The sequence below is a fragment of the Hibiscus syriacus genome, unplaced genomic scaffold, assembly GCF_006381635.1.
Source record: "Hibiscus syriacus cultivar Baekdansim isolate YM2019G1 unplaced genomic scaffold, ASM638163v2 tig00002841_pilon, whole genome shotgun sequence".
Lineage (NCBI taxonomy): Eukaryota > Viridiplantae > Streptophyta > Magnoliopsida > Malvales > Malvaceae > Hibiscus > Hibiscus syriacus.
In genome coordinates this window covers 132,295-148,462 of record NW_024061948.1, presented here as the reverse complement: position 1 = coordinate 148,462, position 16,168 = coordinate 132,295, and the positions used below count along the sequence as shown (strand labels likewise).

Here is a 16,168-nt window from a genome sequence, read left to right as displayed (position 1 = left end):
TCAAATGATTGTTGCCATTGCCATTGGGCTCTTTTCTTGAGGAAGGTAAGTGATGACAGTTATTGCAAGGGTTATTTATCACTTGTACTGGGTTTTGACACGAGTTGTTAAGATTAAACTAGGCCGTTGGATTTCGATAGTGGTTACTGACGGTGGCGGTTACTGACAATAACCGTAAAAGATTATTCTATGTTCTTTTTAAAACATGTTTTGAATTTTATTTACACTTAATTACGGAGTAGGTTTTATTTAAATTTTATCAATCCGATTTTATCAAATAGTTGAGTCTTTAAAACTGATTTTATTGTAATCACTCCAGACTAATTAAAAAATAATTAAATAGTATCAATTAAATCACTGATTGTGTTAATGAAAATGTTAGAGTAATAGTTAAGTAAATTAATATAATTACATATTTGATTCTTATTATTTATATATTTTATTAATTTAATTATAATTCTAATTCTAATTCTAATTTAATAAATTTAACCTATAAGAAATGAGGAAGAGGGAATAAGATATCAAATTAATAAATTTAATTTAATTATAATTTGAGTGTATAAAATTACATCATCACTAATAAAAAATAGTTGATCTATTGAGATGAGATACTAGATTTATTAAGCAAGGTCTGGAATTCAAATTCTCACGATTGTGAATGAAACAAATTGGATTAAGAAGGTCGCCCCCATAATGAGTTTCTACAAAAACAAATTTAAATTAATCAATTAATAGATTAGATATCAACGGTCCCTTCATTATAAATATTGGCTGATCTCTTCCACTATCTCTTTTCTTTTGCCACTGAAGTCTAATCTAATCCAATCAGATAACACTACCAAAGGAAAAAGAGAGCATTGATTGAAATATTGCATTTTGTGGACACAATCGCTGAAAGTGAGGGTAATAATGGTCCTCTGAAGCCCATCTAGGGCTACCACATGCATGGTTTTATCCGAGTGTGACAATCCCCTGCTTTCCTTACAGTTCAATGTTTGAAGTTTGATCTAATTAATTCCTTCAAACCTTGCTTTTCTAAAACATTAGAGAAAACAAATAAAACTTATAATTACGACATGATTATGTATAATTGGGTAAAGTACACGGATATTAATTAAATTATGTTATCATGCGATGATTATTTTATAATACTTTAATAAATTTAATGATCATATTATAACTTCTAAAAACTTCTATGATCATAAATATCATTTTAACATAATGAAATGACCCTTTGTATATTTAATCTATCATTAAAAAACCAGAGTCCAAAAACAAATAAATAAAAAAGTATAGGGTAGTTTATGGATTGTAAGACTAGTCACATTGACCTCAACATCTAAAATTTCAATTATGAAACACTTGTAAGTGTACCGTGACCTTTGAACAGGTCCACCTTCCATGTATAGAGGAAGAAGAAAGAAAAGAAAAAGAAAGGGTAGGTTTAATAGACAAGGAGCGTGGCTCCTATTCTGAACGTGGAAGCCTTTGTTTTTTTGGATGTTTTGAGACATATGCACATGTTCCCAATTCGGGCTTTCAATTTGCTTTCAATGTACACCATATGTACTATGTCATCTGCACACACACATATATTGGTGATAGTGCCTGTCCAATAACGTCTCTTTTAAAACCCTTTTTTGCTCTCATTTCGACGCTTTCCGATTATTTCAGTGTCATTGAGAGCCGTCCGACTATCCTCGTCCACCTTTTCTCTTTCCTTTCGTCCTCGGTTTTTTCTTCTGACGTATCTGATGAGGGCTCCTGTCTTCGATGTCCATGTTCTAACCTCATGCAATAACGGATCAGATTTTTTTTTAAGGTTAACACTCGTATATTTACAACACAAAATCTATTGAAGATAAAAGGAAATTCATATTTTAGGGTATATACAATTAATAAAATAAATAACTAGTAGAAGAAAAATCATATTTTATCACCTTGAGTTAAACGTGGATCCACCACTGATATCAGGAGTCGATATGTGTTGGTAAACTATACTTATGGCCATTTAATTATTGTCTATGTTCATTTTGACCATCATTTTTTTAATTTTATCAATAAGACCACCTAGCTATTTAAGTGTATTTAGTCATAGTTGTAGTTTATTTTAATAAAATTTCTACCCAATCAAATGGTGACACGCGTCACAATATGAGCAACAGATATATTCTTAATTTTGAATTATTTAATTTAATAATTATTTCTTGGTCAAACGACCCCATTTTTTTATGTAATTTTCTTCTTGCTTGTAGTTGCAATCATCTCCTCAACTGTTACTTTAAAAATAATTTAATTAAAAGTAAATCCATTTTAAAGTTATGATAAAAATTAATATAACCCAATAAATTTCGACTCGAATTCGTTATTTTAAGATAATTATTTTTTGAAAATATGATCCAAATTTGAGTGATATGATAAAAATGACAGGCACCAAAACTTGAATATTGGGAACGTGAGGATAGAAAATTGGGGTAAAGTTAACAAAGGTTGGTTGAGTTTAGGCGATGGGATGTGGATATGTTTCTATTTTCTGGGGAAAATGACAAACGCTGACTGGGTTTGGAACACATGCTTCCTAATATCGCACGCTTAAAATAAGGTTTCAATGCCTAATCTTCACTTGTATAGACCATCTACAATTGCAGTATAGGCAACTCCCTACTTTCGTTTCTCAGCTTTTCAAACACATCCAAATCATATACAAACACTCAACCATATATATATAGATCGTATCAACTCGATGAGTGACCTCCAACAAGTCTACGAGTGTCACACTCGATCATCAAAATAACTAATAATTTTTTAAACGATACAAACTAAAATTTAAAATTAAGACAGTTGTACAAAATTCCAAACTTCTTTAATTTTGAAAACTACTTTAATAATAAATTACAAGTTAACTTAATATCAAAAATAATTCTTACATACCCACCTAAGTATTCATTTAGTGTACTCGGGTAATCCTATTGAGACTCCTTTGATAATCTTGTCCCATCACAATCTATACAACCTGTAATTTACGGACAAAGATAATTCGAATACTAAACTAAAAATGTTAAGTAGTACGCATATACTGTATTATGTTTTATAAGTGTTGTTAACGTAAACATGCAAATCATATATAAACATACAAACATTAGGTAATATATATATATATATATATATATATATTTTCCCTAGCCATTCATCAAGAGTTTGTGTATTTTCTCTAACCTAATTAATAACATATGACATACCATCCTTATTCTATATATGAATATCATGCTTATTAACATTCATATGCACAATACTCAAAAGTGTTATTATATTTATAATTAAAAATTAATTTAAAAATACAATTTTAGTTTTTAGTTTATCTTCTCAAATTTTACAAATTAAGACTTATAATATATGTTTATAACTCAAATTAACACTTAATAATAATAATTTTAACTTCAAATTACTTATAATTTTTTGAGATTTACTTTTCCAAAAATATTTCCGATTTAATTTAAAAAACGACTTTTTAGAAATTGACCTGATTACCAGTTAACCATCTTTAACTATCAATAACTACGGAGTCCAAAATTAGAGTGTTACATGTAAAATATTCAAAATGATAAAAAGAATACGTTTAAGTACCCAATCGATTATTTAACTATAGAATAGGGGTCAAAAACAAGTATTGAATGAATATAGAGCGGTATGCCCCACAGCTTACCTAACTAGGAGCATTATAAAAAAGCGTAAAATCCCACACATTTCCCCATCCACGTTCTAGTTTCCAAGCTCACTTAAATCACTGCTTGTTTGATTCACGGCAAAAACTTTTGGTGTCATATTGGCTTACAGTTACACACTGGATAAAACACGAAATAAAAAGACATGGTCGAAGTTCATCAAAAGTACCCGACATTGGCAGAGGTATAAAAATCTTACGACACACTTTTCATTTCCTTTTCCTAAGCTTAATTTCTCCGAGTTACTGACTTGTGTTTTGTTTTCCATGTCCTATTTAGTTGATGGAAGAGCTTAAGAGAATAACAGATATAGGCTTCCCAATAGCAGCAATGAGCTTGGTGGGTTACTTGAAGAACATGATCCTAGTGGTGTGCATGGGCAGACTAGGTAGCCTCGAGCTTGCCGGCGGAGCATTGGCGATTGGGTTCACCAATATTAGCGGCTACTCAGTCTTATCGGGTCTAGCCACCGGCATGGAGTCGCTTTGTGGTCAGGCTTTCGGTTCGAAGAACTTGTTGGTCGCATCACTCACTTTACGGAGAACGATTATGATGTTGCTATTCGCTTCGGTGCCAATCGGATTGATATGGATTAACCTTGAACCTATCATGCTTAGCATCAATCAAGACTCCGGTATAACGAAAGTTGCGAGCCTTTATTGCCGGTTTGCGATCCCGGACCTTATAGCCAATAGCCTTCTTCAACCTTTACGTATTTACTTGCGTAGCAAGGGAATGACTTGGCCTTTAATGTGGTCGGCCTTTTTTTCGACCGTATTTCATCTCCCGATCACGATCGTTTTAACTTTCTACTTACGTTTAGGAGTCCCCGGGATCGCTATTTCCACCTTCATCACCAGTTTCAACACCCTTTTCTTCCTTCTATGTTACATGTTCTATAATCGAAGTACTACGTCAACGGACTCAGACGAGTCAGTACTCATGCCATTGTCACCTCCTCCGTCTTCAACAGCTCTAATGGGGAGAGAATGGGGAGTTCTACTTCGACTTTCGATACCGAGCTGCATCTCGGTTTGCCTAGAGTGGTGGTGGTACGAATTCATGACGATCCTAACCGGGAACTTATCCGAACCCAGTGTGGGGCTCGCAACGTCGGCTATCGTGATACAGACAACATCTCTAATGTACACGTTGCCAACGGCGCTCAGCGCGTCAGCATCGACCCGAGTCGGGAACGAGCTCGGTGCGGGGAGGCCGACCAGGGCGAAACTGGCGGCCATGGTGGCCATAGGGCTAGCCTTAGTGACCTCGTTTTTCGGATTGATAGGGACCATATTGGGGAGACAAGCATGGGGAAGAGTTTTCACCAAAGATAACCAAGTTCTGGAGCTAACCATGACGGTATTACCCATAATTGGGCTATGTGAGTTAGCCAATTGTCCACAAACCACGAGCTGTGGGATATTAAGAGGCAGTGCTAGGCCAGGGATTGGCGCGACCATAAACTTCTACTCGTTCTACATGGTGGGTGCACCCTTGGCTGTGGTGCTGGGCTTTGTTTGGGGACTAGGGTTCGTGGGGCTCTGTTACGGGCTGTTAGCGGCTCAGATTGCATGTGTGGTCTCTATCTTAACGGTGGTTTTCAAGACGGATTGGGAAAAGGAGTCCCTGAAGGCCAATGACTTGGTGGCCAAAAGTGATCCTTTTGCACATGCGGACCCAACCCTACTGACCAAATGTTGAAGATATAGAGAATAATGTTTGATTAAATAATCGTTTTGGTCCTTATTTTTTTTGGGAGTATATTAGCCCCAACATTTCATTTTAAGATAAAAAGATCCCTCCATGAATACAAATCGTTAGTTAACAAACGATCGCCACTCTAAAATAGGGGTCTTTTTGTCCTAAATGAAAAGTTGAGAGCCAACATATTCTAAAAAGAATAAGAGCTAAAGTGACTATTTAGTCAAATATTAAGATCTTTTTATCTTAAAATGAAACATTTACGATAAAAAAACTCTAAAATATAGATGCCAAAATAATTATTTAATCAAATGTTAAAATCAATTTTTTATATTATATCTGTAGAAAATTTATTATATGAATCTGTTTCATCGAATCATCAAATGCTGAAATTTTAAAATAAAATTGATAACATAAAAGATCGAAATAGACTATTTCATTAGTTAAAATTATAAATGATGTGATAAGTATTTAGGTTCTAAAAACAATGGAAACAAAATAAATTAAAATATGATAATTTAATAAGATAAATTTAAATTTTATTTTTTAATAGTCTAGGTGATTATAAGAGAATATTTATTCATAATCTTTTTTAGTCATTAAACATACATACCTGAAGAATCAGATGTAAATGTTTGTTTTTTGCTTATTGCTTTGTCGCCACTAATCTTTTTTTCCCATGAAAGAGACCGATTTAGGTTTGTATATTAATCAATTTTATGCTGATTATGGAAACTCAATTATCACGGTGTTAGTGGAATATAACTAGATTCAGTTATCATCCATTTGATTTTTTTTTATCGTATTTAAATATCTTACATCCTTAATCATGTAATAAAAACATTATAGAATAAAAATATCTTAGCTTGAAGTCAACTATGAAAGGTTGATATTTATTTACATCTTGAATTGAAAAGGGAAGTACATAGTCGTTTTCTCGAACACATGTACAGCATGTGCATGTCTCTGTCAGGTTAGATCTATACATAAATAATATAATGAGTGGTCTTAATAGTGAAAGAGAATATTAATTTTCATATAGAAGATTTAAGTTTGAGCAATTGTATTTACACTTGTATTTACATAAAACAAATATTATCTTATAATTACCATAGACTAAAATTAAATAAATAAATAAACCGGACCAACCAATTTTATTTTATGATTGTATGTGAAAATTATTATACTAAAATTCTTGCCAAAAGATTGAATTTACTGTTGCCTGATCTTATATCTCTAAATCAAACAGCTTTTTTGAAAGGCAGATCGATAATCGACGACACTCTCCTTGCCCAAGAATTGGTGAAAGGTTATGGTAGAAAAAACATTTCTCCTATGTGTGCCCTAAAAATTGACCTTCAAAAAGCCTTTTTTCTCTTCACTGGAACTTTCTTTCTTCTGTTCTTAATGCAATAGGGTTGCCACTAACGTTTATAAAGTGGATCGAAGCTTGTTTCACAGAAGCTAGGTATTCCATCTCCTTCAATGGGAGTTTGATAAGCTACTTTAAGGGTCAAAGAGGCATAAGACAACGTGATCCCTTATCACCAATCTTATTTGTACTTGCGATGAATATTCTCTCAAATTTACTTAAAATTGCTGCCAACAAAGGAATATTTGGCTATCACCCTAAGTGCAAAAAAATTGGCATTACTCACTTATCTTTTGCAGATGATCTCTTAATTTTTTGCAAAGAAAACCTTGATTCAATTGTTGGTGTCATGACTGTCCTTAATCACTTCTATGATCTGTCTGGCTTAAAGCTAAACATATGCAAGACAGAATTGTTTTCTGTTGGTATTTCATCTAGAAACCTGGATAACATCAAATCTGCTACAGGTTTCAAACATGGTTACCTACATGTTAGATACCTTGGTGTTCCTCTTGTTACTAGAAAGTTAACAGAAAAAGATTGTCTGCCTCTTATTGATAATATCAAACATAGGCTTCATCAATGGTATGGGAAATTACTTAGTTATGCAGGAAGACTAGAGCTGATTAAAACTGTCCTACACAGTGTCGTTAACTATTGGTCTAGATAGTTTTTACTGCCGCATAAAGTTCTTAAACGAATAGACCAACTCTGCTCCAGATTCCTTTGGAAAGGTTCAGATACGGCTTCTACAGGAGCCAGAATCGGTTGGGAGAAATTATGTTTCCCCAAATCCGAAGGCGGTCTTGGCTTAAAAGATCTCAAAATATGGAATAAAACATGCATGGTTCATCTCATTCGTAAAATTCTTGCAGGAACATGATTATTATGGGTTGCATGGATTCATTGCTATGTGATTAAATGCAGTAACTTCACTGATATCAATGAAAGCTCTTCATATAACTGGTGTTCCAGGAAACTTATTAAACTAAGGAGCGAAGTCCTACCTATCCTTAGCACTGGAATTTCGAAGACCAGAGACTTATGGGAGGAAATAAGAGTCCATAAAGCAAAGGTACCATGTCACAAAATAATATGGTTCCCACTTCACATCCCTAAATTGAGTATTATTTCATGGATGACTATTTTGGATCGTCTTCCTACTAGGGACAAACTCTCTAGAATAGGAATTGCTTCAGATGATTCATGTATTCTATGTCTCAAGTCGGCAGAAACAAAAAACTACTTGTTCGTTGATTGCTCTTTTGCTACTTCTCTGTGGAACTCTATCATGAGCCTCAATAATATGTACAACACGCACAACACTTGGGATTCAAGGATTTGTTGGGCTTCTCAACAATGGAAAGGTAAATCTCTTCTCAACACCATTATGAAACTTTCTTGGACAGCTTACATATACTCGATCTGGGATGAAAGGAATAGACGAATCTTCATAAGAGAATCAAGATCACCTGATCAAGTCCTAAAAACCATTAAGGATCTTGTTCGAATCAAACTCAGTGATAGAAACTTCAATAGAACTGATTATGTTAACGTAAATTTATGTAATTATTGTGGTATAGACTGAATATTTATGTTGTAAGTAGCCTTTATACCTCAAATTGGGATGTTCTGATGTAACTTTTCATTGGATAATAAAAATTTGCTTATAAAAAAAATATTTTTATTACATTTTTATTATTCTAATATAAAAATTAAAATAGGAATAAATTCAAATAAAAATCTTAATAATTAACGGTTTATAATAAGGATTTTTATATTGTTTTCACAAATAGTAAGAGATTCTCCAAAGCTAGCATGTTGTTCACATTGGATTTTGGTTTGCATGGCTGGTGACGTATTGTGCATGGCATATATGAAACTATTTATCAGATTTTTGTAAGAGATGCCACCTTCTATCAACATCACTGTCAGAATTGAACACAATAATTGAAATTTAACATGCAATAACATGGATAAATCGAACGTCATGTTCTCTATAAATTTTAAAATTTTATATAATTTAAATAGTTTTATATTTTTTATTATTAATTCATTTTTACACCTTCTCAAATTTTATAACTTAGTACATCTTAAAATTTTAGTATAATCTTCTAAAAAGTCACACTTAACATAAAATCATGTGTCCGTACTTAAAAAAAATTATGAACTTTTTTTACAAGCTGCATATTAGATCAAGTTGATGAGGTTACTTGAAACCAGAAAGAAAAAATGAAAACAACTAGACAAAGACAATAATGGTGTTGTCTATTCAATTGACGAGAATTAGGTATTATAAGTTACGATTATATAAAAGAGTCATAAATTTCCTATCAGTTGTGTACTGAAGCTTGACAATAATTAGATATTATATTATAAGTTACGTCTGTAAAATGTGTATTTTACCAATAATTAAGAAATATTTTTGAACATATATTACCTTTTAATCACATGTCTACAACTTAAACAATTTTATCCCAATAAATTATTAATTCTTCTAGAACAAAATTATAAAATCGAAAATCAAATGGGACAAGTCGATCAAACAAACCATTAGGTAACGAAAACGGAGAATAAGTGGATATGGCAAGAGGGAGCATGGAGTAAAGAACCCAAGTGGATTAATCCCCACAAAATGTCCAAAAAAGAGGAAGACAAAATGAGGGAAGTGTAGTTTAACTAATATTCTTGTTCAAGTGAGTGGGATATCTTTGCATGTGCAAGACCTAATTGGCACATGTCTTTTAAACTCCTTTTTTTCCTTTTCATACACGTGATGAATTGAAATGTTCAATATTGTTGGTGGATATACTTCTTTTTCCAAGGTAGTGAAAAAGCTGAAATATCTATTAGGATGAGGCCAAGGAGACATGGAATAAAAAAAACACGTGTGGAATGTGATGGTTGAAGAAATTGAGTTCAAATTATGGCATCCTTTACTACAAGACCAGCCGAGCTATGTCCCAAACTGAGAGCCTGCTTCCTCTGTCTTTGGTAATGGGTGATCCAATGAAGCAGGGAAAACGATGTTGAGCTTAGAGGTGTTCCTGCCGTTGCAAAATGTTCAAGTCGGATTATTTTTAGATTCAGATTTTCTTGTGTTTTAATAGGGTCTAGATTTAAAAAAAAGTTTAGATTTGTTTTTATTTAGATTTTATTCGGGTGTAATTTAATTTTTTATTTCTTCCATATTTAAATCATTTTGAATGCGTGTCGAGATGAGACATATGATCTCATATAAATTCAAATAATTTATAAATTATAAATATTCTTATTTCGAACACAATAATCAATTATACTTTTATGTAATAATATAATTTAAATTCGAGCCTCTCCTTTAAGAAAGTTACAGAATCCATATACAAAGGCACTCCCAAAGCAGGGGCGGATGTATATGGCTCTCTAGGGGAGTCATTGCACACCCATTATTTTGAAGAAAGTGTTAAATTAAATTTAATTTGTTAATGATAATAGAAAAAAATAAGAAAATTTGTATACTCAATTTTTTTTTCAAAAAATAGGATATTAAAATTTTAGAATGTCATTTTTTAGTTTCTAGATCCATCACTGTCCCAAAGCAATTGCAATATAACTCAATCCCTGCTTAATTTGAATAAAGCTCCAGGTGCACATTGTAGAAATGCATCCAAATCAGCATTTACGACAAATCAAAAACCAACTTTTTTATACACACTTCTCACTTTGTAAGTAGCAATGGTTTATTTTGAATATGTCATGGTCCGTTCCCCAAAACCTAATATCTAACCGTAACATTTGTAAATGAAAATACATAGTGATTAGATCCAGCAAGACTAACCTTTACGGTTAAAACTTTCCCCCGCAAAAGCTTAACACTCCTCTGCATGGAACTAAAATTCAGAGCAAACCCAATGAACTGACCCACCAAACAATACTTCCACTTAGAAATACTATCCTCAAGGACAGCAGATGGAGGCTGAACAGTAGGAACTCCTTCACGAATAGCCGAAGAATAATAATCCAATGACTACTTAGCCAAAATAGAGAAACAAAAACAATCACACACAAAAAGCAACAAAATTCGATCGAAAATCACTGGAGCAACAATAAAATTCTCAAAACCAATTAAACCTGCTAATGTTATATATATACGAATTAAAATTCTCTAACACAATATAAATTCTTTAGTTTTACATAAATTTAGGATCGTCGGATGAGTGAAAATAAAAAGTAGATTAACTCTTTTTTTGGGTGAATATATTCTCATTTTCTACCGTTAATCTTAGTTGTCTATTTCACTCATTAAACAATACTAAAAAAATGTAAAACACTATCCAATCTCAATTAGACTAGTAAAGCATCTTCTTGATCACAATTATTAGCAAGCCTATGCAAATATTTAAATTGAGTTGGGGGAATTTCAAAAAGAAGGTACAAATACTTTAAATTGAGTTGGTCCATACATGAAATGTATCTTCAGAGGATTAAAGTCGTAAAGGAATTACCGTTTATTATTCTTGGAATCCACATTGCAATTTTGGGCTCCAAACAAAAACTAACAGATAAAGCCTAAATTGTCCACAGTTTGAAGGAGGAGGGGGTGGGGAACTTCAATGATGACAACATAACAGGATTTGTCTAATAATTAATGTATTTTACCGTTTAATTCAGTATTATTAATTTATTATCTGAAAATTAAAAAAATAATTCTCTAAACAATATTTAAATGATATAAAATATTTTATTATTTATTTTTAAATTTACTTAAACATATATTTAATATAATATAAACACTTGTAAAATTAATTTTCCTTTCGATAATGCATAAAACAATGAGCTTTAATTTAAGTAATTGACGCGTGACTTTCCCTTCTTACACAAGTATTTGGGGGATGATATTTGTGAAGGAAATATGATGTTGATTTGCAGATTTAAGAGGTATTTTATCTACATTTCAAAATATTATTAGATAATAGAGTAAGATAAAACATCAAATCTAGAGAATTCGGTTTTTTTCTTTTTCCTCTTAATGAGAATACTACTAAGGACAAGTTATAAACGATATATATGTATATATAAGTTATGATATGCTCAAACTAAGTGTACAATTTTAATATAATTTATAAAAACGATTTTCATCAGTCGGAAAATAACATTAATACGCATGAATTAAATTACCTCGGTAGTAAAAGGATTGGTTATTATTCTTCTCAGATTCGAACATCAGAGGTTGCAGGGTATTTAAGTGTTCATTATCAAATAATTGAGAGTCTTTAAAATATATACTACCACATGTAAGCACCCTATATTAATATAAATATAATATTAATAAAATTTACAAAGTTTATAGATTAATTTAATAAAATTAAAAATAATGAACATCAATATTGTCGAATATTTTTTATATAATAAAAGTATTCTACCAATCTGACCTAACAGATTAAACTGAGAAAGATTCCATTCTTTTGATAAGTAAATTAAGTAAAATAATAATTCTACATCTTTCTTTAGCATAATCTTTATATCACTTTTGTTTTTTTTCTTTTGCCGAATATTTCTTTTCAATTTTTAATTGTAAAATAAAAATATTTTCTGTTTTTAAAGTAAAATAAAAATGATTGTGACAAGTAGCTTGAACAAAGTACATAAAAATGATTGTGACAAGTAAAATAAAAACTGGATGACTAAATTTCAATTTTAAAAAGACTACAAATTTCAATTTTAAAAGGAGTACAATGACTTTGAGGATATTTAACCTTTTGGATACTCAAAAGATCATCGTAAAATACTAAAAATCAATTAAGCCCATAATCGAAAATGACACTCAATTAAGCCCCTTACAAAATAAGTCATATTATAATTTATTTCAATTTAATCTTCACACCATTACTTAATGGATAGTAGGGAGTTTCGATAAGAAAATAACTCAATTAATTATAATTTATAGTTTAAAGAGTTTGACTTGATGTTGTTCTCAATAAAGGGTTTATTAATTTTTTTAGTATCTTTTGTAATATTTAAACCAAAAATATCATGTTTGAATACAAATCAAGTGATCTTAATGGTTAAGAAATTATTGTCATCTATTCGTGTTCTTGGTTCGAGCACGATGTCTGCAAAAATATATGAACGTTCAAACATCTCCATCACTTTTTATTTTATTTTATTTTTAAAAAAGTTTCCCAAATGCCCATCTTTAGGTAGCTTTTTAGTTCCAAAGCAAGTATCTTAGAAAAATTCTTGCAAAGTCACCATCACCCAGTGACTTATTTGTTTATTTTCAATTCCAAGGACTTATATGTTAATGATTCACATTATATTAAATTTAAAACATTTATATTATTTTTATATTAGAAATGAGAGAGGGGACCCAATTGTCCCAAAGAAATTCCATTGATTCCCTTGGCTCATTTAAAAGTGAATAAAATAGCTAAATATATAAGTCTATTGTCTCATCTTTATAGTGCATGAATAGTAGGATGATAAACAAATAAATAATAAAAATGATATATGGTAATTATTATTTTCCCATGTTAAAGTGCATGAATTGAAAAGGAAATGAATAATATAAAGGAAAAACAAAAGTTGTGAATCATTCCTATTATATTAAAATAATGTTTTAAAATTTTAGATATTTAATGAGATTTGTTATACTTGTGATTATCATTTTTAAAATTTTCTATCGTGCCACGAGGATTGATATTCAATTGATAAAGTGATTATTTATGATGATTTAGACAACAAAAAAAAAGAGAGGGAAAATGATCAAACTTATAATTTGTGATTCACTCTTTTAATTTAGATAGAGAATTATCGATCGATTAAATTCTGGATATAAAAGGTGGAGTAGAATCTCCCTCTTAGAGAAGAAAAGAAAATGGATCTCCAAAACCCCAAGGGTGTTTTATTATATATATTGTGCATTCTATAGTTGTGGTTGTCTTGTAGTTGGGTTGGATATAGAGCCGTGAAGATTATGATTAAATCATCGTAAGTTTAATGTATTTACTCTACATTTCAATATGACGTGGATGAACGCATGATTTATATAAATGGCCTAATATTTTGATATAAGTTTTTGAAAATGGCACCAAGAAATATTTTGATAGGACATACAATACAAACTAATTTTAAAAACCATAAAATTTGACAATCACTACATGGCAGGATGGATTAATAAAATGGAACATATAGACTTAATTTAATGCAAAAAATAAAATTACTATACAATAATATTTTTATTATTATATCGTATCTTTGTTTTTTATTTTGAATAATTTTGTCTTTCTGGCACGTATTTTTCTGTCTTGCTGATATTTTTTTTCCTCTATTTTTATGATACGATTTCGATTATTTTACTGTTGTTTTCGTTTATTTTTTCAAGGTTGGATTTGACATCGCAACGACGGATCAAGATGGTGTTTATTTATTATTATGATGATCTTCACTGCTTTGAATAATCGGATTGAATTTGGATATGCGATTTGCGTTCGTAGATAGTATTTTTCACATAGCTCGATTATAATTTACGATATGTCAATGGTCTTTCAATAATTTTATTCATTTTTGTGGTTCGTTTATCGATGCAATCAGATCTATTCGTATTTATCTCTAGTTTAATTTATTTGGTTAAATTTTTTTAACATTTTCATTGTATGATCCTTACGTGATCTTAAATAACTAATTTTATTATGTTTAATAAAATATTTTTATTATATGTTAACTTACTGTTATAATTGTAAACCTTCTTTATAATTGGAATATTTTCTATTTTTAATAAAACTAACTAATTTTATTAAAAAAAATTGTATAAAATCAATAATCTAATATAATGAAAAAAATGATGATGATGATTATTATTATTTAGCAGAAACAAACAAAAGAAGATGAAAACAAGGGTGAAAACAAAGAAAATGAAATGGAAACTAAAGAAGAGAGACACGTGGCAGATAATAGCAGTACAAGTCAAATCGTTGGCGACGCTAAATCGTCCTCCGTTACTGCTCCTTTTATAGCAGTGAGGGGCCCACCCTCCTCTCTCTCTCTTTCTATTTATTTTCCTCGAAAATCTTTTCGTTTTCTCATCAACCAAACACTCCGTCTCCTTAAGCTCTCCACCACCACCATATTTCATACTAAATTTTCAACATATATAAAAATTATTGGAAAAAAAAAGAATGAAATAATGGTGGGATTAAGCGTAGTTTTGGAAAATCAAAATAGTAGTAGTAATATAATTAGTCAAAAGAACCCACAGGTTATCAGCAAAACAAGCATGCTAATTACCACCGCCACCAGCGGCAAAGTTTCTTTTATAAATCCACCGTCAAACTACGCAGTTCCTCCTTTTCTTCAACAATGCTTCCTTTGCAAACAAAACCTCTTACCTGCACAAGACATATATGTACCAGTAAGTTCTTTTATTTCCTTTCCTTCTTCTTATGTTTAATTTTCCCCCAGATTTTTGGTTTAACTGATCTGGGTGTTCTTGTATTTTGGTAGAGGAGATAGGGGTTTTTGCAGCGTGGAGTGTAGGTGCAGGCAAATTCTAATGGACGAAGAAGAGACTTTAAAGAAACCAAACTGTTCTTTTGCAGCCATGAAACCTTCTTCTTCAGCTTCTCGTCGCCGCCGTGAAACTGGAAGAAGCCGAGCCGGTGGTTCTGGTTATTGAAAAACAAAAACGAGCCGACATGAACGGAAGAAGAATGGTTTTGTTTAAACTGTAGTGTTTTCCAATGTTGTGTTTTGCTAATTTTGTAATGAAAATGTCTAATCTTCTGTCGTTTTGTTTCACTGTTCCTGGAATGAAGGCAAAAGGATTTTGGATTATTCCCTTCTCTGCTCAGATTCCACTACTTTTTTTATACATGTACGTCTACATTTTTATTTTATTTTATATTATTTATAATAAATTTTTTTTAAATATATATATTATATGTTTATCACTGAATTTAATAAAAATTGTTATTTTATAGATTGACAGTGAAAAAATATATTTCATAATTAGGGTTCTAATATCATCACATGTTTTATGTATTTTATTTAAGACTTAAAATTTAAGATTATATATTTTAGATTGTATGCTCTAATGTTTAAATTTAAGATTTAAAAATTAAAAACAACTATTCAAGATTAAGTATTTAAAATCATTTAAATATGTTAAATAATCATAAATATTATTTCTACTACAGTACATAAAATAATAACACGTTTAATAAATAATATTTTATTTTATTTTTTTCATAAATATAAATACTTAAAAAATAAGTAATTATATATATCTAAAATTATTAAATATTATTTTAAAATTAAATAGTGTGATATCATTTTTTATTGGGACAATCAATAAGTGTTTGTTATGTACCAAAACGACAATGTTTCATAACTG

The 16,168-nt window shown here is 30.7% G+C and overlaps 1 protein-coding gene and 1 long non-coding RNA gene across 3 annotated transcripts; both read left to right on the top strand.

The window, feature by feature from the left end:
- Positions 1 to 148: 148 nt before the first annotated feature.
- Positions 149 to 15,573, top strand: LOC120158306. 2 transcript variants are annotated; one of them, XR_005519221.1, is made up of 4 exons: positions 149 to 158; positions 11,372 to 11,377; positions 15,076 to 15,187; positions 15,280 to 15,573. It is a non-coding gene; the product is annotated as an uncharacterized LOC120158306 (long non-coding RNA). The 2 variants fall into 2 exon arrangements; XR_005519219.1 differs by lacking the exons at positions 149 to 158; positions 11,372 to 11,377 and having other exon boundaries at positions 14,898 to 15,187.
- LOC120158297 (protein DETOXIFICATION 55-like) lies at positions 3,840 to 5,592 on the top strand. Its single transcript, XM_039169177.1, has 2 exons — positions 3,840 to 3,906; positions 4,002 to 5,592. The coding sequence occupies exons 1-2, from the start codon at positions 3,868 to 3,870 to the stop codon at positions 5,424 to 5,426; spliced, it is 1,464 nt and encodes a 487-aa protein (XP_039025108.1). The 5' UTR covers positions 3,840 to 3,867; the 3' UTR covers positions 5,427 to 5,592.
- Positions 15,574 to 16,168: the final 595 nt, after the last annotated feature.

Bases quoted from the DNA above. Each gene is read 5' to 3' on its own strand.
- LOC120158297 (XM_039169177.1), top strand. From the start codon at position 3,868: ATGGTCGAAGTTCATCAAAAGTACCCGACATTGGCAGAG. The intron at 3,907-4,001 runs GTATAAAAATCT...TGTCCTATTTAG, and splicing joins AGTACCCGACATTGGCAGAG to TTGATGGAAGAGCTTAAGAG.